Consider the following 26,667-nt stretch of genomic DNA (forward strand, 5'->3'; position numbering starts at 1 on the left):
ACCCCTGCACTCTGTACAACACTTCCTCCTGACACCTGCACTCAGTATCTTATATACTTCTGATCCCTGCACACCTTCAATCCCCAAAACCCTGCATTCTGTACATTGCACACCTGACCCCATGCACTCTGTATATTATACTCCTGACCCCTGCACTCTGTATATTATGTAACTGACCCCTGCACTCTGTACATTACACACCTGACCCCTGCACTCTGTACAACACTTCCTCCTGACACCTGCTCTCAGTATCTTATATACTTATGATCCCTGCACACCTTGAATCCCCAAAACCCTGCACTCTGTATATTACACTCCTGACCCCTGCACTCTGTATATTACGCCACTGACCCCTGCACTCTGCACATTGCACACCTGACCCCTGCACTCTGTACATTGCACACCTGACCCCTGCACTCTGTACATTGCACACCTGACCCCTGCACTCTGTACATTGCACACCTGACCCCTGCACTCTGTACATTGCACACCTGACCCCTGCACTCTGTACATTGCACACCTGACCCCTGCACTCTGTACATTGCACACCTGATCCCTGCACTCTGTATAATACGCGCCAGACCCCTGCACCCTGTACAACACTTCCTCCTGACCCCTGCACTCTGTACATTACACGCCAGACCCCTGCAAAACACTTCCTCCTGACCCCTGCACTCAGTACCATACATACTTCTGACCCCTGCACCCTGTACACAGGCTCCTCTCACCCGCAGTCTTCTCCTCCAGACCTCTTTTCCTGAGGGTCAGGGCCCAACGTACAATCCTGCACACAGACCCACCACATTCAGAACCCGCCCCTGCTGTCAGAAGTCGGTGTCCCCGCTGGGGAGATTCCCCCTCCATATCTGTCCCGGTGACCACTGTTTTCAGGGGCAGAAAGTGATAAGAAATCCCGATCTTGTCACTAGGAGCAGGGCGTGCGGAAATACTTCAATGGGAAGGCCTGTTGCGGTGACAACTGTCTGGAGGCGGAGTCTCCTCACTTTTCACAGATATCCCTCACTTCCTGTTGTGTCTCCGGGACAGGAAGTGCAAACAAATCTCCAGGAGGGGCCACACACGGCACTCCCCACACCCGATACATATACTTCCCACGCACAGCAAAGAACTGAACATAAAGACAAGCAAGAGAGCCGAAAAAATTCATTTATTAGGATTCTGTGTGTGCTTGGCACAGAGTGCATTATTATACACAGTATTATGTCACGCGGCGTCACGCGGCGCCGCCATTTAAATATCATCATTATCTACAACACATCCAAACAGAAAGTGATTATTTCGTTGCTCGCACTGTCACACCATGAAAAAAAAAATCCAACAACATTGTATCAACGCAGCAGACCGAAAGGCGCCAAGTCCACCGGACTCGTCCAGGACCGCGGGGCGCCCCGCCAGTCACGTGGGAGGTCAGCGGGGGGGGGGGGGGGACCCGCCAAGGGGGGGGGGGGGGGGCTGCTGCTTCGATGGGCTGAAAAAGAAAAGGCACAAAGAAAAGCAATACAAGCAGATAAAAGAGTCCGGAGAATGACACGCCGGATATGAGGAGCGAGGTGACGAGGTGGCTGCTGCGTCCATTGCGGCACCCCCCCCCCCCCAGCTTAGAGCGTCACCCCAGGGGGGAGGGGGGGAATTCATTCTCTGCCGCGCCTTTTGTTGCGATCAAGAAGCGGCTGGGGGGGTCGTCAACATACAGAGTATTCATAAAATGTATCCAATGGGGAGAGCCGTGGACTGTAACAAAGTAGCAGCGTGCTGGAGGGAAAGAAGACGTACGTGGAAGGACCTCGCCAAGGGGGGCCAATCGTATGGGAGAGGAACATGGCCGCCGCAGGGAGGCACCCGGCTTTACAGGACACACCTCCTGACACAAATCTGAAAATGCAAACTGACTGGCTGCAACACCCGGCAATCCCAGTCTCTCTGGGACTCTATTAGTGAGACCCCTGCAACCAATCCTGGGGCCCCCGGGGTATGTACACCCGCTGTGCCCATTATGAGGGGTTCCCACCATCCCTGTGCCGAGTTCCCGGGTCTGTACCCCCGCTGTGCCCATTATGAGGGCTTCCCACCATCCCTGTGCCGAGTTCCCGGGTCTATACACCCACTGTGCCCATTATGAGGAGTTCCCACCATCCCTGTGCTGAGTTCCCGGGTCTGTACGCCGCTGTGCCCATTATGAGGGGTTCCCACCATGCCTGTGCCGAGTTCCCGGGTCTATACACCCGCTGTGCCCATTATGAGGGGTTCCCACCATCCCTGTGCTGAGTTCCCGGGTCTGTATACCTGCTGTGCCCATTATGAGGGGTTCCCACCATCCCCGTGCTGAGTTCCCGGGTCCGTACACTTGCTGTACCCATTATGAGGGGTTCCCACCATCCCTGTGCTGAGTTCCCGGGTCTGTACACTTGCTGTACCCATTATGAGGGGTTCCCACCATCCCCGTGCTGAGTTCCCGGGTCTGTACACCCGCTGTGCCCATTATGAGGGGTTCCCACCATCCCCGTGCTGAGTTCCCGGGTCTGAACACCCGCCGTACCCATTATGAGGGGTTCCCACCATCCCCGTGCTGAGTTCCCGGGTCCGTACACTTGCTGTACCCATTATGAGGGGTTCCCACCATCCCTGTGCTGAGTTCCCGGGTCTGTACACCCGCCGTACCCATTATGAGGGGTTTCCACCATCCCTGTGCTGAGTTCCCGGGTCTGTACACCCGCTGTGCCCATTATGAGGGGTTCCCACCATCCCCGTGCTGAGTTCCCGGGTCTGTACACCCACCGTACCCATTATGAGGGGTTCCCACAATCCCCGTGCTGAGTTCCCGGGTCTGTACACCCGCCGTACCCATTATGAGGGGTTCCCACCATCCCTGTGCTGAGTTCCCGGGTCTGTACACTTGCTGTACCCATTATGAGGGGCTCCTCGGACAGGTTTTTGTTGATGTCTACATCCCATTAGTGAGATTTTCCCCATTCCCCGTGTTGTCACCGAGACAGGAAGTGCGGGGAGATCATTTCAGGGGCTCACAAAGCAATAAAAACCTAGCAGAGGTTCTAACCTTTTTCTGCATTCAACCTACTGTCCGCATTCATTCACACATCCGCTTATTTAAATTGTTTCTTTTGAAAAGTTGACGTTTAATCTGCTTACAGAGGGGAAAATAATGATTCGTTCCCCTCCAGATTTCGTACGTTCGCCCACTTACACAGAAATGAGGGTCTATCATTTTTATCATCGGTGTATTTTGAATGATAGAGACAGAATATCAACCAAAATCCAGAAAAAAACACGATACAAATGTTATAAATGGAGTTGCAGATCAGGGAGTACAATAAGTGTTTGATCCCCTGCCAACCAACAATGATTCTGGCTCCCACAGACTGGCTCTGTGCTCATGTGGTACACAGATCAGTCCTGTCAATGGAAGAAGGTTCTCTGTGTGTATAGAAGGCACCTGTCCACAGAATCTCTTTCTTCCACCCAAACCTCACCACCACCACCATGGGCAAGACCAAAGAGCTGTCAGAGGACGTCAGGGACAAGATTGCAGACCTGCAGAAGGCTGGAATGGGCTACAAGACCATCAGCCAGAAGCTTGGTGAGGAGACAACTGTTGGAGCGATTATTTGCAAATGGATGACATACAAAATAACCATCAATCGTCCTCGGTCTGGAGCTCCATGCAAGATCTCACCTCATGGGGGTAAGGATGACCATGAGAAAAGTGAGGGATCAGCCCAGAACTACACGGGAGGAGCTTGTGAATGATCTCCAGGCAGTTGGGACCACAGCCACCAAACCAACCATTGGTAACACAATACGCTACCATGGGCTGAAATCCTGCAAGGTCCTCCTCCTCAGGAAGGCACATGTCTAGGCCCCTCTGAAGGTTGCCAATGAACATCTAAATGATTCAGAGAAGGATTGGGAGAGATTGTTGTGGTCAGATGAGACCAAAATTGAGCTCTTTGGCATTAACTCGTTAACTCATTAACACAAAATAACCATCAATCGTCCTCTGTCTGGAGCTCCATGGAAGATTTCGCCTCATGGGGTAAGGATGACCATGAGAAAAGTGAGGGATCAGCCCAGAACTACACGGGAGGAGCTTGTGAATGATCTCCAGGCAGTTGGGACCTCAGCCACCAAACCAACCATTGGTAACACAATACGCTACCATGGGCTGAAATCCTGCAAGGTCCTCCTCCTCAGGAAGGCACATGTCTAGGCCCCTCTGAAGGTTGCCAATGAACATCTAAATGATTCAGAGAAGGATTGGGAGAGATTGTTGTGGTCAGATGAGACCAAAAATTGAGCTCTTTGGCATTAACTCGTTAACTCATTAACACAAAATAACCATCAATCGTCCTCTGTCTGGAGCTTCATGCAAGATTTGGCCTCATGGGGTAAGGATGGTCCTGAGAAACGTGAGGGATCAGCCCAGAATTACACGGGAGGAGCTTGTGAATGATCTCCAGGCAGTTGGGACCTCAGTCATCAAACAAACCATTGGTAACACAATACGCCGCCATGGATTGAAATCCTGCAAGGTCCACCTCCTCAGGAAGGCACATGTCCAGGGCCATCTGAAGTTTGTCAATGAACATATAAATGATTCAGAGAAGGATTGGGAGAAAGTGTTGGGGTCAGATGAGACCAAAAATTGAGCTCTTTGGCATTAACTTGTTAACTCATTAACACAAAATAACCATCAATCGTCCTCCTCGGTCTGGAGCTCCATGGAAGATTTGGCCTCATGGGGTGAGGAAGACCGTGAGAAAAGTGAGGGATCAGCCCAGAACTACATGGGAGGAGCTTGTGAATGATCTCAAGGCAGTTGGGACCACAGCCACCAAACAAACCATTGGTAACACAATACACCACCATGGATTGAAATCCCGCAAGGTCCTCCTCCTCAAGAAGGCACATGTCCAGGGCCGTCTGAAGTTTGCCAATGAACATCTAAATGATTCGGAGAAGGATTGGGAGAGAGTGTTGGGGTCAGATGAGACCAAAAATTGAGCTCTTTGGCATCAACTCATCTCGCCGTGTTTGGAGGAAGAAAAATACTGACTATGACCCTAAGAACACCATCCCTACAGTCCAGCACCGAGGTGGAAACATTATGCTTTGGGGCAGGTTCTTTGCTAAAGTTACAGGCAGCCTTTGCCGCATTGAGGGGCCAATGGACGGGGCCATGTTTTGTAGAATCTTGGATGAGAACCTTCTTCTCAGAACTCTGAAGATGGGTCGTGGATGGGTGTTCCAGCATGACAATACCGCCAAGGCAACAAAGTAGCGGCTCAAGAAGAAGCACATTAAGGTCCTAGAGGGGCCTAGCCAGTCTCCAGACCTATAGAAAATTTATGGAGGGAGCGGAAACTTTGAGTTGCCAAGCAACAGCCAAAAAACCCCTAAGGATTTAGAGAAGATCTGTAAAGAAGAGTGGACCAAAATGCCTCCTGAGATGTCTGCAGACCTGGGAACCAACTACAGGAAACATCTCACCTCTGGGCTTCCCAACAAGGGTTCCTCCACCAAGTCATGGTTTGCTTGGGGATCAAATATTTATTTTACTCACTGAACTGCAACTCCATTTATAACATTTGTATTGTGTTTTTTCTGGATCTTTGGTTGATATTCCATCTCTATGATGAAATTTAGACCCTTCATTTCCTTGTAAGTGGGCAAACTTACACAATCTGCAGGGGATCAAATCATTATTTCCCCCGCTGTGTATTTTGCCTTCGCAGGCTCCTCCCTCATCTAATTATATTCTCTAAATAAATCCTTATACCTTATTTTAGGCCCGATGATGTCATCACTGAGCCTCTGCGGTTTTCTATGCAGTGCAGGCAGACCATGGCTGGCTGGTGGGAGGCGCTGGTTGGGTGCTGTACATAAAAACCTCCCAGCCCCCCCGCCTCGGTGCTCCTCTCAAGAGCCCTCAGTCCTGATGTAAGCAGTGGGAGGAGTTAAGCAAATATCAAATGTCTTGATGGGTGGGTGTTGGTCTGGAGGAGTGGGTGTTCCTAGGCAGGCTACATTTGCATAGGTAACACCCTTATGTAATGCTGAGCCTCCAGGATTGGAAGAACTGAAATCCAATGAATGAAATGGGTGAGCCAGGGACAGGAAATGAGGTGGAGTTCTCTCTGATTGGCTGCAGCTTCTAATGCATATTGTGAGGAACTCACAGTGTGCAGTGACATCAGAGGAAGACGTTTCAGTCCAGGGGAGGAGCCGGTAAACCTGTGCAAGACTGGAGGGGAGGAGCCGGTACACCTGTACAAGACTGAAGGGGAGGAGCCGGTACACCTGTGCAAGACTGGAGGGGAGGAGCCGGTACACCTGTGCAAGACTGGAGGGGAGGAGCCGGTACACCTGTGCAAGACTGAAGGGGAGGAGCCGGTACACCTGTGCAAGACTGGAGGGGAGGAGCCGGTACACCTGTGCAAGACTGGAGGGGAGGAGCCGGTACACCTGTGCAAGACTGAAGGGGAGGAGCCGGTGCACCTGTGCAAGACTGGAGGGGAGGAGCCGGTGCACCTGTGCAAGACTAAAGGGGAGGGGCCAGTACACCTGTGCAATACTAAAGGGGAGGAGCCGGTATGCCTGTGCAAGACTAAAGGGGAGGAGCCAGCATGCTTGTGCAAGACTAAAGGGGAGGAGCCGGCATGCCTGTGCCAGATTGGAGGGAAGGCTGGAATTAATCGAGTAATCATCACTCATTCACAATGTAACATTACTTTTGTTTGAACGTGAAATGGAAAATGTTCAATTTTTGTGGCACTTTTGTGGACACGTCATCCCGTGTGCTGTAAGGAAACTTGGAAAGGTTTTCCACACCCGCTCTGCTTCACTTCCAACCAACAGTTCAAAGGAGAAGCTTTCCCCCCGATTTACCAATTATGATTCCTCTCTGTTTCCTTTTATTCCCGACGGCGGTCAACCGTGAGAAGCCAAACGAGTTCAACCTCCACCCGCCCGTCACCGGGGCCTGACTAAACGACCTCCATTCACCATGTCTCTGCACATCACGTACACACTACCCTCAGGACGTCCCTCTAAAAGGACTTCAGCTGGAACGGTGGTCGTCCCGGCGGGTTCAAGGCCAGAATGGACCACCAAAATTGGCTGATTGGGTTCAACAGGTGCCAACAGATGACCCCGCCCACTGAGCTGACCATCTTCTTTCATGGCATAAAAGGCAGCTTAGGGTCCAACATTTCCAGACAGTAAAAAAGCAAAACTAAAGGGGCGTGTTTAAAAAAACCCATTGCAGGGCTGTGATATCGAATGTTCTCAGGATCGAATATTATTTATTGAAGAACAGAGAGGATGGAGGAAGTACCACACTGTGGTCACTAGATGGCGCTGACTATCATAGGAAAAGACGTCTGCTCCTCAACTCCACCTACTGGCCAGAATGTGGTACTTTTCCCTATAATATTCGACCTGCAAAAAAATCTTTTTTTATCCCCACGTTTACAGTTTCGAAATACTTTTTTTTTTTTTTATAAATACACCCCAAGGTGTATGTAACCCAACCAGCCACGTTTGGTGGTACATTCTAGTCTCTAACCCACCAGGAAGACCACTGTTCCAACTAAAGTCACCTCGGCCGGTTCAGTGGGGATCAGGCAAGATTGGAACCACCTATGGGCAGGCCGATCGTACCCGGTTAGGTTGTCCTGGGTACAAGGGTACAGCCAGCCTGATGCCAGCAGGTGTAGCCGCTAGCAGTACCCACTGTGTTCTGCCGGCAGGGACAGCTCCACCCCCCCCCCCCCCCCCCAGGAGAACACAATAGCTTCACGGGAGGGATTTCAGTCAGTCTTGATGGGGTAATTGACTGTGACTCAATGTGGCCCTTTGTTTGCCTCTATCCGGCCTCCAGGACACAATTCCTTCCACCTGGCATCAACAATTGGGGATAATTCCTGCCACTGACACCAATGATGGGGCACTATTCCTCCCACTGACACCAACAATGGGACACTTCCTTCCACTGACACCAATGATGGGGCATTATTCCTCCCACTAACACCAACGATGGGACACTTCCTTCCACTGACACCAATGATGGGGCACTATTCCTTCCACTGACACCAATGATGGGGCACTATTCCTCCCACTGACACCAATGATGGGGCACTATTCCTCCCACTGACACCAACAATGGGACACTTCCTTCCACTAAAACCAATGATGGGGCACTATTCCTGCCACTGACACCAATGATGGGGCACTATTCCTGCCAGTGGCACCAACGATGGGGCACTATTCCTCCCACTGACACCAATGATGGGGCACTATTCCTACCACTGACACCAATGATGGGACACTATTCCTCCCACTGACACCAATGATGGGACACTATTCCTCCCACTAACACCAACAATGGGACACTTCCTTCCACTGACACCAATGATGGGGCATTATTCCTCCCACTGACACCAATGATGGGGCACTATTCCTCCCACTGACACCAATGATGGGGCATTATTCCTTGCACTGATACCAATGCTGGCGCACTATTCCTTCCACTGACACCAATGATGGGGCACTATTCCTTCCACTGACACCAACAATGGGACACTTCCTCCCACTGACACCAATGATGGGGCACTATTCCTCCCACTGATACCAATGATGGCGCACTATTCCTTCCACTGACACCAATGATGGGGCACTATTCCTTCCACTGACACCAACAATGGGACACTTCCTTCCACTGACACCAATGATGGGGCACTATTCCTCCCACTGACACCAATGATGGGGCACTATTCCTCCCACTGACACCAATGATGGGGCACTATTCCTCCCACTGATACCAATGATGGGACACTTCCTCTCACTGACACCAATGATTGGGCACTATTCCTTCCACTGACAGCAATGATGGGGCATTATTCCTCCCACTGATACCAATGATGGGACACTTCCTTCCACTGTCACCAACAATGGGGCATTATTCCTTGCACTGACACCAATGATGGGGCATTATTCCTTCCACTGACACCAATGATTGGGCATTATTCCTCCCACTGATACCAACGATGGGACACTATTCCTCCCACTGTCACCAACAATGGGGCATTATTCCTTGCACTGACACCAATGAAGGGGCACTCCCATCTTACGCCAGGAAATGTTCTACTTCCACCGGCCACAGCCCGGCCCCCCTAAAAAGTCTGAAGGCAGCAAACTGGCCCTTTGTGGAGACCCCTTCACTAATCCTTCCCGTCTACCCTAAACGAATTAAAGAAAATTCCCCTTTACATTCAGCGGAAAACGGACCAATTTTTCAAGACAATGGCCTCCTTACACAATTGGATAGTCTTCCACTATGGGGACAGCTCCAAATGAACTCCACCTGACCTCCACCCTATAGATCACGTCGGTTGTAGACCTTGTTGCACCCCTTAAAACTTCCTTCGGCACCCCCCTGTCCAAAGTGACGGTGGTTTCGGTTCTGCGTACCGGCTGACGATGCTCTGTGAAATATTACAGCCGCGTTCTCATACAATAATAAAACGTTTAATGACGAAAAAGTCCTGAGCTTCTTGAAGAAGGTCTCAAGGAGAACAAAAAAAAAAAAAACAACAAAAGTGGCAAGATAACATTGCTGCAAGCTGCATCCGTAATAATTGCATTGTATATCCACTATGGTAAAGGGCGTCGATGGCCGGAGACCCCCTTTAAAAAAAAAAGGCACTGTGGTTTCTACAGTCCACCCATGAAGATCCAAAATGTCCTTCAAACCATGTGTACCGACATTTGTGAAGAAGACCCGGGAACACCTCCGTACTGTCTGCTGTCGCAGGCGTTTGTGGCCTGCTGGTTGCCCGAAGGACTGGCAATCATGTGCATGGCATCCATGCCGGAGGACAGGTACTGCCGGTCTCCAAAGGCCACGTTGGACGGTGAGGAGCAGAGTAAAGTGCCTTGAGGAGCAGTCAGTTTCTCGGGGCTCGTGGCTAGCCGGGGAGAGGCCGGGAAGTTGTATCCGTAAAGGTTGTAAGGATTGTGGATGGAGAAGGCATTGTAGGAGCCTTGCTGCATGTGGCCACCTCCGAACATGTGTGAAGACGAGGAGCTGGACGAAGGGTTTCCCGCTTGCATCATGTACTGAAACTGAGAGGTGGGATAGGCGCCCAGCTGCCCGCTGTAGGCCTCCATCTTGCTGTTGCTTGGCAAAGATGACGGGGTGGGCATGCCGGAGATGAGAGATGAAGTCCGCTGGGGCATAAAGGTCTCCGTCGGTTGACTGCCGGTGGAGTTGCCACCTTGGAGCCTGTTGTATCCGCTCTCGCTCAAGCCCGGGTAGCTCTGGAGGGCGGCCATGTTGCTCCGAGCGCAGGCCGGGTATTCGGACAGGTTGAGGTTGCACAGCTGGTTCTCCCGGCAGCCGACGTTGAAAGAGTTGGGCGTCAGATGGAAAGTCGGAGGAGAACAAGACGGGGAGAGCAGGTGAGACGATGCAGACGGGGATGGAGTGCCGGTACTCGATGTGGTAGGAGACGTCCCGGTGCTGCCACCTAAACACAGAGAAGAACCTCATGAACTTACTTTCCTACGTACAATAAATAATACATGAACTAGAATTTCAAGCAATTTCATTGGCCAGAGATTATACAACCAAATATTGGGAGTACTCCACTCAGTGTCCTCCACCCCTCTCTGCCAATCCCTCCACTGACCTCCACTCAGTGTCCTCCACCCCTCTCTGCCAATCCCTCCACTGACCTCCACTCAGTGTCCTCCACCCTTCTCTGCCAATCCCTCCACTGACCTCCACTCAGTGTCCTCCATCCCTCTCTGCCAATCCCTCCACTGACCTCCACTCAGTGTCCTCCACCCCTCTCTGCCAATCCCTCCACTGGCCTCCACCCCTCTCTGCCAATCCCTCCACTGACCTCCGCTCAGTGTCCTCCACCCCTCTCTGCCAATCCCTCCACTGGCCTCCACCCCTCTCTGCCAATCCCTACACTGACCTCCGCTCAGTGTCCTCCACTGGCCTCCCCCCCTCTCTGCCAATCTCTCCGCTGACCTCCGCTCAGTGTCCTCCACCCCTCTCTGCCAATCCCTCCACTGACCTCCCCTAAGTGTGCTGCAATCCCTCTCTGCCAATCTCTCCAATGGATTCCACTCATTGTCCTCCACCCCTCTCTGCCAATCCTTCTACTGACCTTCAGTGTCCTCAACCCCTCTCTGCCAATCCCTCCATTGGCTTCCATTCAGTGTCCTCCATCCCTGTCTGCCAATCCTTCCACTGGCCTCCAATCAGTGTCCTCCACCCCTCCCTAGCCAATCCCTGCACTGTAATCCACTTAGTGTCCTCCACCCCTCTCTAGCAATCCCTCCACTGGCCTCCATTCAACGTCCTCCATTACTCTCTGCCAATCCCTCCACTGGCCTCCACTCAGTGTCCTCCACCCCTCTCTGCCAATCCCTCCACTGGCCTCCACTTAGTGTCCTAGTGACATAAATGTACAGATTTGAGTAGCTGAGAGGTGACCTGTAGCAATATGTAATCCTAAATGTAGTTTCATTCCTTGTTATTAAAGAAAGAAGGTACTCAGAGACAGATGGTCACCAATTAGCATCTGAAGGGACAGAGCTTCCTCTGGAAGTGGCACCTGGGGGCTAATAAGATTTTGTCACTTATATGTAATCAGACTTTGCCATCTTCCTGAAGCTGAAAAGAGGAACGCAGACGTTTTGGCTTCATGACACCAGGGGGGGGGCTCCGATCTGTCTAGGGAGCTCTAAAAGTATATACATACATCAAAGGAGTATGTTTCATCTCTCATAAAAGCTAAAATATTAGTTGCAGAGAGATGAAAATACTTCCTTCTGACGGGGCACTCTGTGGGCTACATCTGCATATAAAAACTATATTTGTGGCCTATGTAGAATGCCAGGAAAATGCAGGAAATGGTTATGTGGCGCTGGAGTGCGATAGCGGAACAGTGATTGGTACTGTCATGATCGGACTGATGCGCTGGTGTCGGAAATCCAATCCCCGACTTGGTGATTCAAGCCGGTCTTGGTCTGATTGACTTTTGGCATTTCAGCACCCAGAACAGCCTGTGGGCGGGTACAGGAACACCCCCCAGAGTCGACTGGCTAAGAACTCATGTTCAGCCTACATCCATATCCCAATAAATTGAGGACACGGACATTTGGACATTGTGATTTGTATGGAGCCGGTTCGATCGACTAACGGATTGCGGACTTTTCCTGACTTGCTCCAGTCGCAGGGTAAATCTCGGTAAAAGTTTTATTTCTGTTTTTTATTCCCTTTTATTTTATAGTGAATAGTCATTTGTGTGTCTTCTTGTATCTTTTGTATTTTTATAACTTTTTATACTTTGTACATATTTTATGCTTTACCCACTTTTGGGATATTAAATATTAAAATTAATAAGTGACTTCTGTGTACTTAAGCTCGGGCTCAGATCTCTGGAGAGATTAGATTGTATTGTATGTTGGTGTCTTTATACGTTCGGTCAAGCTCATTGCCTGTCTGTATGCAATTGCACTGCGTGTGGGCAGATTGCGTGCAGATTGTAAGGGTGACAGGTCTGCCAGACGGAGATCTGTGTGTGTGTGGACTAAAACAAAATAGATGAGAATAAAACAGGATAAAATACAATAGAAGAGTATAAAACAGAATAGAACGGTATAGATTCGAAAACAATAGAATAAAATATAAGAGAATAAAACAGAATAGAGTAGAACAGAATAGAATAAAATGGAGTAGAAAAGAATAGAATAAAACAGAATAGATGAGAAGAGAAGAGAATTGAAACATAACAGAAAATAACAGATTATAACAGAATAGAATATAATAATATAGAATAGAATATAATAGAAAATAAAAGAAGAGAATAGACTAAAACAAAATAGATGAGAATAAAACAGAATAGAAAGGTATAGAATAGAATAAAACCGAATAGAAAAAAATAGCATACAACAGAATAGATGAAAAGAGAGGGGAATTGAAACAGAACAGAAAATAAAAGATTATAAAAGAATAGAATAATATAGAACAGAATATAATAGAATAAAAAATAAAAGCAGAGAATAGACTAAAACAAAAGAGATGAGAATAAAACAGAATAGAAAGGTATAGATTAGAAAAGAATAGAATAGAATAAAACAGAACAGAAAAGAATAGAATAAAACAGAATAGACTAGAATAAAACAAAGTATAATAGATTCTATTAGAACAGAAGAGAATAGAAAATAATAGAGTAGCATATAAAATAAAAGAACAGACTAAAACAAAACAGAAGAGAAGATAATAGATTAGATTTGAGAATAGATTAAAACAGAATAGAACAGAATAAAACAAAATAGAATAGAATAAAACAGACGAGAATAGATTAGAACGGAATAGAATAAAATCGAATAGAATAGATTAAAAAAGAAGAGAATAGAATAGAAAATAATAGATAAAATTTAAATAAAATAATGGAATAAAAGAAAAGATTAGAATAGAACAGAGTGCAACATATGAGGAGAGAAGAGAATAAAATAGAATTAGAATAGAATATGCGTAAAATAGCTACTTGAAACAATAACAAACCAGCCAAATTCAGCGCTCATAGAATACAATCTGGCACCCTGCTCTTTTCTTTTGCAATTAGAATAGAATGGAACAGACTAAAACTGAATAATATTATTAGAATAAAACAGAATAGATTAGAATAGAATTGAATAGAAAAAAAAAACATAATAGATGAGAATAAAAGAGAAGAGAATAAAACTGAATATAATTAGAATAGAATAAAACAGAATAGATTAGATTTGAAAGGAATAGAATAGAGTATAAAAGCAAAATAGATGAGAATAAAAGAGAAGAGAATAAAACTGAACAGATGAGAATAAAAGAGAATAGAATTAGAATAGAATAAAACAGAATAGATTAGATTAGAATAGAAAGGAATAGATTAGAATAGAATAGAAAATAAAAACAGAATAGATGAGAATAAAAGAGAAGAGAATAAAACTGAACAGATGAGAATAAAAGAGAATAGAATTAGAATAGAATAAAACAGAATAGATTAGATTAGAATAGAAAGGAATAGAATAGAATAGAATAGAAAACAAAAACAGAATAGATGAGAATAAAAGAGAAGAGACTAAAACAGAATAGAATTGGAATAGAATAAAACAAAATATATTAGATTAGAATAGAAAGGAATAGAATAGAAAATTAAAACAAAACGGATGAGAATAAAACAGAAGAGAATTAAATAGAATATATTTGAATAGAATTGAAAGGAATATAATAGAAAATAAAAACAGATTAGATGAGAATAAAACAGAATAGAATTAGAATAGAATAAAATAGAATAGATTGGATTAGAATAGAAAGGAATAGAATAGCATAGAAAATTTAAAATAGAATAGATGGGAATAAAAGAGAAGAGCATACAACAGAATAGAATAGATTAGAAAAGACTAGAATAGAAAAAAACATAACAAAAATATAGCCGTCTTCCCGAAATTCCAATTGTTTTCAGATCGATTCGTAAATAACTCCGGAACCCGAATATACGGGGCAAATTCTGAAAACAAATCGTTCTCACAAATACGGCAAAACAAAACGATTGTTGGTATCAGTGAAAGAATAGTACCCCATTGTTGGTGTCAGTGGAGGGAATAGTACCCCATCATTGGTTCCCGTGGAAGGAATTATGATATTGGTGGAGAAATAATTGGTGTCAGTGGAAGGAATAGTACCCCATTGTTGGTGTCACTGGAGGGAATAGTACCCCATTGTTGGTGTCACTGGAGGGAATAGTACCCCATTGTTGGTGTCACTGGAGGGAATAGTACCCCATTGTTGGTGTCACTGGAGGGAATAGTACCCCATTGTTGGAGTCAGTGAAGAGAATAGTACCTCATTGTTGGTGTCAGTGGAAGGAATTATGTCCCATTGTTGGTGTCAGTGGAAGGAATAATGCACCATTGTTGGTGTCAGTGGAAGGAATTATGCCCCATTGTTGGTGTCAGTGGAAGGAATTATTCCCCGTTGTTGGTGTCAGTGGAAGGAATTATTCCCCGTTGTTGGTGTCAGTGGAAGGAATTATGCCCCATTGTTGGTGTCAGTGGAAGGAATTATTCCCCATTGTTGGTGTCAGTGGAAGGAATTATTCCCCGTTGTTGGTGTCAGTGGAAGGAATTATGCCCCATTGTTGGTGTCAGTGGAAGGAATAATGCCCTCAAGGGCCGGAGAAAGGCAAGCAAAGGGCCGCAGTTTGGAGACCTCTGGTATATACTATAGTCCATTTGTACTTGAGGTATATTGCTCCTCAGGTTTCGGGGGTATAAATGGTTACAACAGGCTGGAAGTATTCGATGCTTAGATTACGATCCGTCTACATTGCTCTCCACCCCGTCACCACCAGCTGTGTCCGGCATCATGTGTGCCCACGTTCTGGCCAAGAGGTCACGAAGCTCTCCGCGGCGGCCTGGCAGGTGCGGGTTCATGTGACACTCAGCGGTTCTCCGCTATCACGTCTATGAAACATCTTCTGAACATCGAATTAATGACTCCCTGGCCATCCGTCCAACCGACCAGAAAGTTCACCGACTACTTCATTCCGCAAGAGGAGCAAAACCAACGAGAGAGAGGTGAGGATGACTGACAGCTGCTCTCCTGCACCGCCATGTTCCTGGCGCGGTCGTACGAAATTCTAATATCACTCCGGAATAAATAGCCATCTCCGACCACGAGGACTACACTCAAGACCAGACGGACGTGGACCTCCTAGGACACTTGGTGGACCTGCAGATCTTTGGAAGAGTCATTGGTGGAGGTCACCGCGAAGATGCCAACAGCTGCTCTCCTGCACCGCCGTGTTCCTGGCGCGGTCGTACGAAATTCTAATATTACTCCAGAATAAAGCGCCATCTTCGACCACGAGGACTACACTCAAGACCAGACGGACGTGGACCTCCTAGGACACTTGGTAGACCTGCAAATCTTCGGAATAAAGCGCCATCTCCGACCACAAGGACTACACTCAAGGCCAGGCAGACGTGGACCTCCTGGTAGACCTGCAGATCTTCGGAAGAGTTATTGGTGGAGGTCACTGCAAAGACGACCAACAGCTGCTCTCCTGCACCGCCGTGTTCCTGGCGCGGTCGTACGAAATTCTAATATTACTCCGGAATAAAGCGCCATCTTCGACCACGAGGACTACACTCAAGACCAGACGGACGTGGGCCTCCTAGGACACTTGGTAGACCTGCAGATCTTCGGAAGAGTCATTGGTGGAGGTCACAGCGAAGGTGCCAACAGCTGCTCTCCTGCACCGCCGTGTTCCCGGCGCGGTCGTACAAAATTCTAATATCACTCCGGAATAAATAGCCATCTCCGACCACGAGGACTACACTCAAGACCGGACGGATGTGGATCTCCTAGGACACTTGGTGGACCTGCAAATCTTTGGAAGAGTCATTGGCGGAAGTCACCGCGAAGATGCCAACAGCTGCTCTCCTGCACCGCCGTGTTCCTGGCACATTCATTCTAAATTCTAATATTACTCCGGAATAAAGCGCCATCTTCGACCACAAGGACTACACTCAAGGCCAGGCGGACGTGGACCTCCTGGTATACCTGCAGATCTTCGGAGGAGTCATTGGTGGAGGTCACCAGGAAGGCGCCAACAGCTGCTCTCCTGCACCGCCATGTTCCGGGCGCGCTCGTACGAAATTCTAATATCGCTCCGGAATAGAGCGCCATCTCCGACCACAAGGACTACACTCAAGACCAGACGGACGTGGACCTCCTAGGACACTTGGTAGACCTGCAGATCTTCGGAAGAGTCATTGGCGGAGGTCACTGCGAAGGCGCCAACAGCTGGGCAAACTTTGAACAATAAAGTTGGGCCGCGGCGCGATTGTTATAATTAGGTTGGCAACATTTGGAGCAGGAATTTATTATTCCAAGAATAGATGACCACGGGGGTGGGGTGGGACTATTTCTGGAGAAACGTCTGAACTTGTCCTTGTCAAAGGTCACCAGACGCTTCCCCTGACATGACCCACCTGGGCAGAGCGTGAAGGTTTGTGGGGTGGAGGGATGTACTGTGTGTGGATGAAGAAGTATTAGACGGAAGGCGTGTGCAGGCCGGAAATGTTCGTTTCTGAATTATTCGTTCATGGAAGAACTTCGTTTCGTCATACTCGTTGACTGAAGGACCAATTCGGTTGTGGAATTCGTTTCGTATCTTCGACATTTGTACTGCATATTTGGAATAAAGCGGCAGGCAGCCCTGCCGCATCCCTAACAACCATCAAGTAAAAAAAAAAAAACAGAGTGAGGGTCCCTCCAAAATCCCTACTTGGCCTTTTAGGTCTGGTGTGGATTTTGAGGGGAACCCCAAGCCAAAATTTAAAAAAAAATGGCGTGGGGTTCCCCCCCCCCAAAATCCATACCAGACCCTTATCCAAGCAAGCAGCCCAGCAGGCCAGGAAAGGGAGGGGAGGGGAATGGGTACCCCCCCCTGAACATTTGATGTAAGGGGGCACTCTGATGGGGACATTTGATGTAAGGGGGCACTCTGATGGGGATATTTGATGTTAGGGGGCACTCTGATAGGGACATTTGATGTAAGGGGGCACTCTGATGGGGACATTAGATGAAAGGGGGCACCCTGATGGGAACATGTGATATAAGGGGGCACTCTGATGGGGACATGTGATGTAAGGGGGCACTCTGATGGGGACATGTGATGTAAGGGGGCACTCTGATGGGGACAATTTATGTAAGGGGGCGCTCTGATGGGGACATTTGATGTAAGGGGGCACTCTGATGGGAACATGTGATGTAAGGGGGCACTCTGATGGGAACATTTGATATAAGGGGGCACTCTGATGGGGACATGTGATGTAAGGGGGCACTCTGATGGGGACAATTGATGTAAGGGGGCGCTCTGATGGGGACATTTGATGTAAGGGGGTGCTCTGATGGGGACATTTGATGTAAGGGGCACTCTGATGGGGACATTTGATGAAAGGGGGCACTCTGATGGGGACATTAGATGAAAGGGGGCACCCTGATGGGGACATTTGCTGTAAGGGGGTGCTCTGATGGGGACATTTGATAGAAGGGGGCGCTCTGATGGGGACATTTGATGTAAGGGGGCGCTCTGATGGGGATATTTGATGTAAGGGGGCGCTCTGATGGGGACATTTGATGTAAGGGGGCACTCTGATGGAGACATTTGATGTAAGGGGGCACTCTGATGGGGACATTAGATGAAAGGGGGCACCCTGATGGGAACATGTGATGTAAGGGGGCACTCTGATGGGAACATTTGATATAAGGGGGCACTCTGATGGGAACATTTGATGTAAGGGGCACTCTGATGGGAACATTTGATATAAGGGGGCACTCTGATGGGGACATGTGATGTAAGGGGGCACTCTGATGGGGACAATTGATGTAAGGGGGCGCTCTGATGGGGACATTTGATGTAAGGGGGTGCTCTGATGGGGACATTAGATGAAAGGGGGCACCCTGATGGGGACATTTGATGTAAGGGGCACTCTGATGGGGACATTTGATGTAAGGGGGCACTCTGATGGGGACATTTGATGTAAGGGGGCACTCTGATGGGGACATTTGATGTAAGGGGGCGCTCTGATGGGGACATTTGATGTAAGGGGGCGCTCTGATGGGGACATTTGATGTAAGGGGGCACTCTGATTGGGCAGTTGATGTAAGGGGCATTCTGAAGGGCCAGTTGGTTGGCTACACCAACCAATCTCCCACTGGTGCCTCATGGGAATGTTTCTCTTTGCCGCCAGGAATATGGCCGCACTCATACCTACAGCGTTTAGACCTCTCCAACCCCCGACCAGGTGCCCACCTATTAGATTCAAAGTGCGGTTCCCGATACTCCCACCAATTTGGTAAATATCACTTTAGCCGTAATGGAAAACACAGCCGGCAAAGTATTTTCAACCTCCCGACTCTGCTTTTCATATTTTCACCGCCGCGCTACAGAGGAACAAACAAAATGAATTATTAGGTCTGGTGTGGATTTTGAGGGGAACCCCATGCCAAAATTAAAAAAAAAAAATGGCGTGGGGTTCCCCCCCAAAAAAAATCCATACCAGACCCTTATCCAAGCATGCAGCCCAGCAGGCCAGGAAAGGGAGGGGAGGGGAATGGGTACCCCCCCCCCTGAACATTTGATGTAAGGGGGCACTCAGATGGGGACATTTGATGTAAGGGGGCACTCAGATGGGGACATTTGATGTAAGGGGGCGCTCTGATGGGAACATTTGATGTAAGGGGGCACTCTGATGGGAACATTTGCTGTAAGGGGGTGCTCTGATGGGGACATTTGATAGAAGGGGGCACTCTGATGAGGACATTTGATAGAAGGGGGCACTCTGATGGGGACATTTGATAGAAGGGGGCACTTTGATTGGGACATTTGATGTAGGGGGGTACACTGATGGGGACATTTGATGTAAGGGGGCACTCTGATGGGGACATTTGATGTAAGGGGGCGCTCTGATGGGGACATTTGATGTAAGGGGGCACTCTGATGGGGACATTTGATGTAAGGGGGCGCTCTGATGGGGACATTTGATGTAAGGGGCACTCTGATGGGGACATTTGATGTAAGGGGGCACTCTGATGGGGACATTTGATGTAAGGGGCACTCTGATGGGGACATTTGATGTAAGGGGGCGCTCTGATGGGGACATTTGATGTAAGGGGGCGCTCTGATGGGGACATTTGATGTAAGGGGGCGCTCTGATGGGGACATTTGATGTAAGGGGGCGCTCTGATGGGGACATTTGATGTAAGGGGGCGCTCTGATGGGGACATTTGATGTAAGGGGGCATTCTGATGGGGACATTTGATAGAAGAGGGTGCTCTGATGGTGACATTTGATGTAAGGGGGCACTCTGATGGGGATATTTGATGTAAGGGGACACTCTGATGAGGACATTAGACGAAAGGGGGCACCCTGATGGGGACATTTGATGTAAGGGGGCACTCTGATGGGGACATTTGATGTAAGGGGGCACTCTGATAGAGACATTTGATGTAAGGGGCACTCTGATGGGGACATTTGATGTAAAGATGGACTCTGATTGGGGCATTTGATGTAAAGGGGGGCTCTGATTGGGCAGTTGATGTAAGGGGCCATTTTGATGGGGCAACTGATGTAAGGGGCGCTCTGATGGGCCATGCAATGTAAGTGGGCACTCTGCTGGTGCATTTGATAAAAGGGGGAACTCTGATGCAGAAAATTGGTGTAAGGGGGCACTCTGATGGAGACAGTTGATGTAAGGGGACATTTTGATGGGGCAACTGATGTAAGGGGGCACTCTGATGGGGACAGTTGATGTAAGGGGCATTCTGAAGGGCCAGTTGGTTGGCTACACCAACCAGTCTTCCACTGGTGCCCCATGGGAATGTTTCTCTTTGCCGCCAGGAATATGGCCGCACTCATACCTACAGCGTTTAGACCTCTCCAACCCCCGACCAGGTGCCCACCTATTAGATTCAAAGTGCGGTTCCCGATACTCCCACCAATTTGGTAAATATCACTTTAGCCGTAATGGAAAACACAGCCGGCAAAGTATTTTCGACCTCCCGACTGCTTTTCATATTTTCACCGCCGCGCAACAGAGGAACAAACAAAATGAATTATTACAAAAGAAATCCCGGCCTGGTCAACCCCATTTTTTTTCGATGCGATTAAACTGATGCGCTCCGCAGCCCGATCTCCTGCCAGGAATTATCGTACAGCTCCGGGTGTATCAAGGGGAAAAAAATGCCGTTCCCACCACCTCTCTAGCTTATTCCTATGGGCATTTTTTTCATCTTTAACTCAAACCACCAGTTCAGAAAGGGCTCAGCTGTGGAGCAGATGAAGAACGGAAAGGGGGGGGGGGCTTCTCCAGACAAGTGTAATAGTCCTGTATGTGGCTGGGACCCACCTTGCTGCTTCTGCATGGTCGTAAAATCTTCAAAGGTAAGAGTTCGAACGGGTGGCCTCCAGAACGCGTACGTCTCCATGATGGCCTCCAGGCCCGTGCTGCAAATGAGAAGAAGATTAGGTAAATAGGAGACAGGATTCATTCATACAACACTCTATAAAAAGCACAGAGCAGATCAGCTCCTGACGGGCGGTTCAAGAGGCCTCAGACTCTACTAGGTAGACTTCTCATGAGCTCGGGGATGACTGGCAAGGCCTTTGACCAGAACCTTGGAAGACTCTAGATCCAAAAGCACTAGAAGATATAATGGCAACATCTTTGCATCCAGCCTGTCCAGACCGTTACGTGAGGGGTCTCATTCGTGGGACGTGGTGTATTCCCTAATGACTTCACATCAAATTGGTCATCAGGCCTGTGAACACCCCGTTTAAAGGTCACTGTTTGGGTAGCGTACCATGAAACAGTGATGGTGGTGCTGGATCTCATATTACAAACACTCTATCTGGGAAAAAAGAATGGTGTAAATCCTATCAGCCAAGCCGTAAAGCAGCTTTTGAGCACCTATGTAGACCTGCCAAGAGTTTGAGGATGACCGGCAAGGCCGTCTCCTCCAACCAGAACCTTAGAAGACTCTAGATGCCAAATCATTAGAAGATACTACGGGGCCCCTGTATTCATGGGGCAGCCCAGTCTTTGAAAATCAGAATTCCATGGTGCCATCTCTACGTTCCAAATACCAACCTGCCAAGGCCATCACATGAGGGTCTAATTCAATGTGGTGGATTTTCAATTTATTTCACATCACAATGGTCATTGAGCACCCGTTCAACAGTCACTGTTTGGGTAGTGCACCATGAAATTGTGACTGTGGTGCTGGATCTCATCTTACAAACACTTTATTTATGAAAGAAGAATGGTGTAAATCCTGTTGGCCAAGCCGTAAAGCAACTTCTGAGCACCTATGTAGACCTGCCAAGAGTTTGAGGATGACCATCACGGCCGTCTCCTCCAACCAGAACCTTGAAAAACTCTAGAGGCCAAATCATTAGAAGATATTATGAGGCCCTGTCTTCACGGGGCAGCCCAATCCTTCCAGATCAGAATTCCATGGTGCCATCTCTACGTTCCAAATACCAACCTGCCTAGGCCATCACATGAGGGTCTAATTCAATGTGGTGAATTTTCAATTTATTTCACATCAAAATGGTCCTTCAGCCTGTGAGCACCCGTTCAACAGTCCCTGTTTGGGTAGCACACCATGAAATTGTAAGATGAGATCCAGCACCAATGTCACAATTTCATGGTGCGCTACCCAAACAGTGACTGTTGAACGGGTGCTCACAGGCTGAACGACCATTTTGATGTGAAATAAATTGAAAATTCACCACATTGAATTAGACCCTCATGTGATGGTCTAGGCAGGTTGGTATTTGGAACGTAGAGATGGCACCATGGAATTCTGATCTGGAAGGATTGGGCTGCCCCGTAAAGACAGGGCCTCATAATATCTTCTAATGATTTGGCATCTAGAGATTTCCAAGGTTCTGATTGGAGGAGACGGCCATTGGACATTACAGTGTAGACTCCTCTGGTACAGAGACTGATGGGACTGTGGGGGAGGGGACATTACAGTGTAGACTCCTCTGGTACAGAGACTGATGGGACTGTGGGGGAGGGGACATTACAGTGTAGACTCCTCTGGTACAGAGACTGATGTGACTGTGGGGGAGGGGACATTAGAGCGTAAGCTCCTCTGGTGCAGAGACTGATGGGACTGTGGGGGAGGGGACATTAGAGCGTAAGCTCCTCTGGTGCAGAGACTGATGGGACTGTGGGGGAGGGGACATTAGAGCGTAAGCTCCTCTGGTGCAGGGACTGATGGGGCTGTGGGGGAGGGGACATTAGAGCGTAAGCTCCTCTGGTGCAGGTACTGATGGGACTGTGGGGGAGGGGTAAGAACGGGTAATTCGCTCCGACTTGCGCCTTTCTCCAGACGTCCTGCGAGGAACGACCTTACATACTTAGGCTGGTGTTGAACACAAATGAAAACCAAATCGCGGCGGTTTGCTGCTCCGTGAATCGCTCTACATTTGGATCCGTTTATACGAAGTTTTGTACTTTTAATAGGTATGAAAAATTCGATGTATCTTTTCATCTTTCTTTCCCCTTGTCTGAGGGCTCCACGTTTTTAATATCGGACCATAAATCAAACTGCTACAGTGGATGGAAAATGGAACAGCATGTCTCGCATATCTGCGTAATGGGATCCACATGGCCTCTCCTCCGGCCGCCATGTCACCGCTATGAAGACGGGTGAAGCAGGAAACATCTCGGGGAAGGTGAGGGACACCAAGCCGTGGACCAGCCACTGATAGACAATATTAGGACATTGGACAATTCGAGGGGCAGATCTGATGTTCGGCTTCGAAGGTTTACTGGTGAATGAAAATCAAAAAAATGGAAACTGCAGAGACATTGTGTGCCTCAGTCCTTCATCCTCACTATGCAGCGGGTGAGGAGCGCCTTCAACGATGGGTCATACAACTCATATCACGATGGGTCATACAACTCATATGATGAAGGGTCATACAACTCATGTAACGATGGGTCATACAACTCATATCATGATGGGTCATACAACTCATGTAACGATGGGTCATACAACTCATATCACGATGGGTCATACAACTCATATGATGAAGGGTCATACAACTCATATGATGAAGGGTCATACAACTCATGTAACGATGGGTCATACAACTCATATCACGATGGGTCATACAACTCATGTAATTATGGGTCATACAACTCATGTAATGATGGGTCATACAAGTCATGTAACGATGGGTCGTACAACTCATATGACGATGGGTCATACAACTCATGTAATGATGGGTCATACAACTCATATGACGAAGGGTCATACAACCTATATAACGATGGGTCATGCAACTTATATAACGATGGGTCATACAACTTATATGACGATGGGTCATACAACCTATATAACGATAGGTCATACAACTTATATGACGATGGGTCATACAACTTATATGACGATGGGTCATACAACTCATATGACGATGGGTCATACAACCTATGTAACGATGGGTCATACAACTCATATGAGGATGGGTCATACAACTTATATAACGATGGGTCATACAACTTATATAACAATGGGTCATACAACTTATATAACGATGGGTCATACAACCTATATAACGATGGGTCATACAACTCATATGACGATGGGTCATACAACTTATATAACGATGGGTCATACAACTTATATAACGATGGGTCATACAACTTATATAACAATGGGTCATACAACTTATATAACGATGGGTCATGCAACTCATCTGAGGATGGGTCATACAACTCATATGACGTTGGGTCATACAACTCCTATGACGATGGGTCATACAACTCATATGAGGATGGGTCATACAACTTATATAACGATGGGTCATACAACTCATATGACGATGGGTCATACAACCCATATGATGATGGGTCGTACAACCCATGTAACGAAAAAAAAAATACAGACAACACATTTTGGGGGTTACAAAGTTCCCCTTCTTCAGGGCTCAGGAGCTCACGGAGCAGCTGCTGTAGGAACTTTAACAGTCTACATCAGTGCGTCCCAACATCTGGTCTCCATGACAGCAGCAGTCCACGTGTGTGAAGGAGGGGGATTTTGTAACCGCTGAAAAACGTTTGTTATATTTTTCCAGTTATATCGATTAAAGATTGGATTGTGACTGTCTGGTCATAGAACTCATTGTTTGAGGTGCTCTTCCCCACTCTATACGGATGCCACTTTGCCAAAGGTCCACCAGACTGGTCTCTCGAGGGAGCATAAATGAAACCTGGATTGTCCTGCTTCCAAGCCAAAACTTGGGTCACTCTACCAAAGACCATCTGCAGGACATAAGTAGAGGCTCGTCTTCTGCCCTTTTGATCTGGACAAAGTGAGGAGTCCTCTCTTGGGACCTCCTCTGACATTCATCCATTATATGACTCATTGTTTAAGAGGCTCTTCCCCACTCTGAACTGACACCACTTAACTGAAGGTCCACCTCCCAGATTGGTCTTTCAAGGAAGCAAAAATGAAACTTGGAATGCCTTGCTCCTAAGCCTGAACTTGAGTCACTCTCTGGACCCGGAGACCTGGTGCAGGACATCAGTAGACACTCCACCGACTCCACAAGTCCAAAAGGAGAATGAAGCCGGCAGCACTCCATAAGATTCAAATGCTGGATTGTCCTGCTTCCAAGCCAGAACTTGGGTCACTCTACCAAAGACCATCTGCAGGACATGAATAGAGGCTCGTCTTCTGCCCTTTTGATCTGGACAAAGTGCAGAGTCCTCTCCTGCAACCTCCTCTGACATGATTCAACCGTTATATGACTCATTGTTTAAGAGGCTCTTCCCCACTCTGAACTGACCCTACTTAGCTGAAGGTCCACCACCTAGATCTGTCTTTTAAGGAAGCAAAAATAAAACCTGGAATGCCTTGCTCCTAAGCCTGAGCTTGAGTTACTCTCTGGACCCGGAGACTTGGTGCAGGACATCAGTAGACACTCCACCGACTGCACAAGTCCAAAAGGAGAAGGAAGCCGGCAGCACTCCATAGGATTCAAATGCTGGATTGTCCTGCTTCCAAGTCAGAACTTGGGTCACTCTACCAAAGACCATCTGCAGGACATCAGTAGAGGCTCGTCTTCTGCCCTTTTGATCTGGACAAAGTGAGGAGTCCTCTCCTGGGACCTCCTCTGACATGATTCATCCATTATAGGGCTCATTGTTTAAGAGGCTCTTCCCCACTCTGAACTGACGCCACTTAGCTGAAGGTCCACTACCCAGATTGGTCTTTCAAGGAAGCAAAAATGAAACCTGGAATGACCTGCTCCTAAGCCTGAGCCTGAGTTACTCTCTGGACCTGGAGACCTGGTGCAGGACATCAGTAGACACTCCACCGACTGCACAAGTCCAAAAGGAGAAGGAAGCCGGCAGCACTCCATAAGATTCAAATGCTGGATTGTCCTGCTTCCAAGCCAGAACTTAGGTCACTCTACCAAAGACCATCTGCAGGACATCAGTAGAGGCTCGTCTCCTGCCCTTTTGATCTGGACAAAGTGAGGAGTCCTCTCCTGGGACCTCCTCTGACATGATTCATCCATTATATGACTCATTGTTTAAGAGGCTCTTCCCCACTCTGAACTGACGCCACTTAGCTGAAGGTCCACCACCCAGATTGGTCTTTCAAGGAAGCAAAAATGAAACCTGGAATGACCTGCTCCTAAGCCTGAGCTTGAGTTACTCTCTGGACCCGGAGACCTGGTGCAGGACATCAGTAGACACTCCACCGACTGCACAAGTCCAAGGGAGAAGGAAGCTGGCAGCTCTCCATAACATTCAAATGCTTATAATCTTTTCAATCAGGAGAAAGCGAAGAGAGAGCCCTCGCCTGAGACCTCTTCTGACATGATCCATCCATCAACCTGGGCTTAACTGTGAAGGTCTGTGGGGACTCTCTGTTTGCTTTGTCCAGATCAATTAAGATTGTCAGCGTTTGAACCTTACTGAACACAGCCGGCTTCCTCATTCTTTGGCCTCTCGAAGAGTTGAGCTGCCTGGGAA

The 26,667-nt window shown here is 48.0% G+C and overlaps 1 protein-coding gene across 3 annotated transcripts in view; it reads right to left on the reverse strand.

Moving 5' to 3' along the window:
- Nucleotides 1–1,147: 1,147 nt before the first annotated feature.
- The window catches only part of TBX15 (T-box transcription factor 15), a 133,255-nt gene continuing 107,735 nt past the window's right edge, over nt 1,148–26,667 (reverse strand). For all 3 annotated transcript variants that reach the window (XM_089662476.1, XM_089662475.1, XM_089662477.1), the window contains exons 7-8: nt 21,016–21,113; nt 1,148–10,565 (exon numbers count right to left, since the gene is read on the reverse strand). In XM_089662476.1, the coding sequence (XP_089518602.1) occupies nt 9,784–10,565; nt 21,016–21,113 (880 nt within the window). In that variant the 3' untranslated portion in view covers nt 1,148–9,783. The remainder of the gene's footprint in view (nt 10,566–21,015; nt 21,114–26,667) is intronic.

The sequence above is a fragment of the Staurois parvus genome, unplaced genomic scaffold (genome assembly GCF_062004578.1).
Source record: "Staurois parvus isolate SC_StPar_1 unplaced genomic scaffold, SC_StPar_1.0 ptg001480l, whole genome shotgun sequence".
Taxonomy (NCBI): Eukaryota; Metazoa; Chordata; class Amphibia; order Anura; family Ranidae; genus Staurois; species Staurois parvus.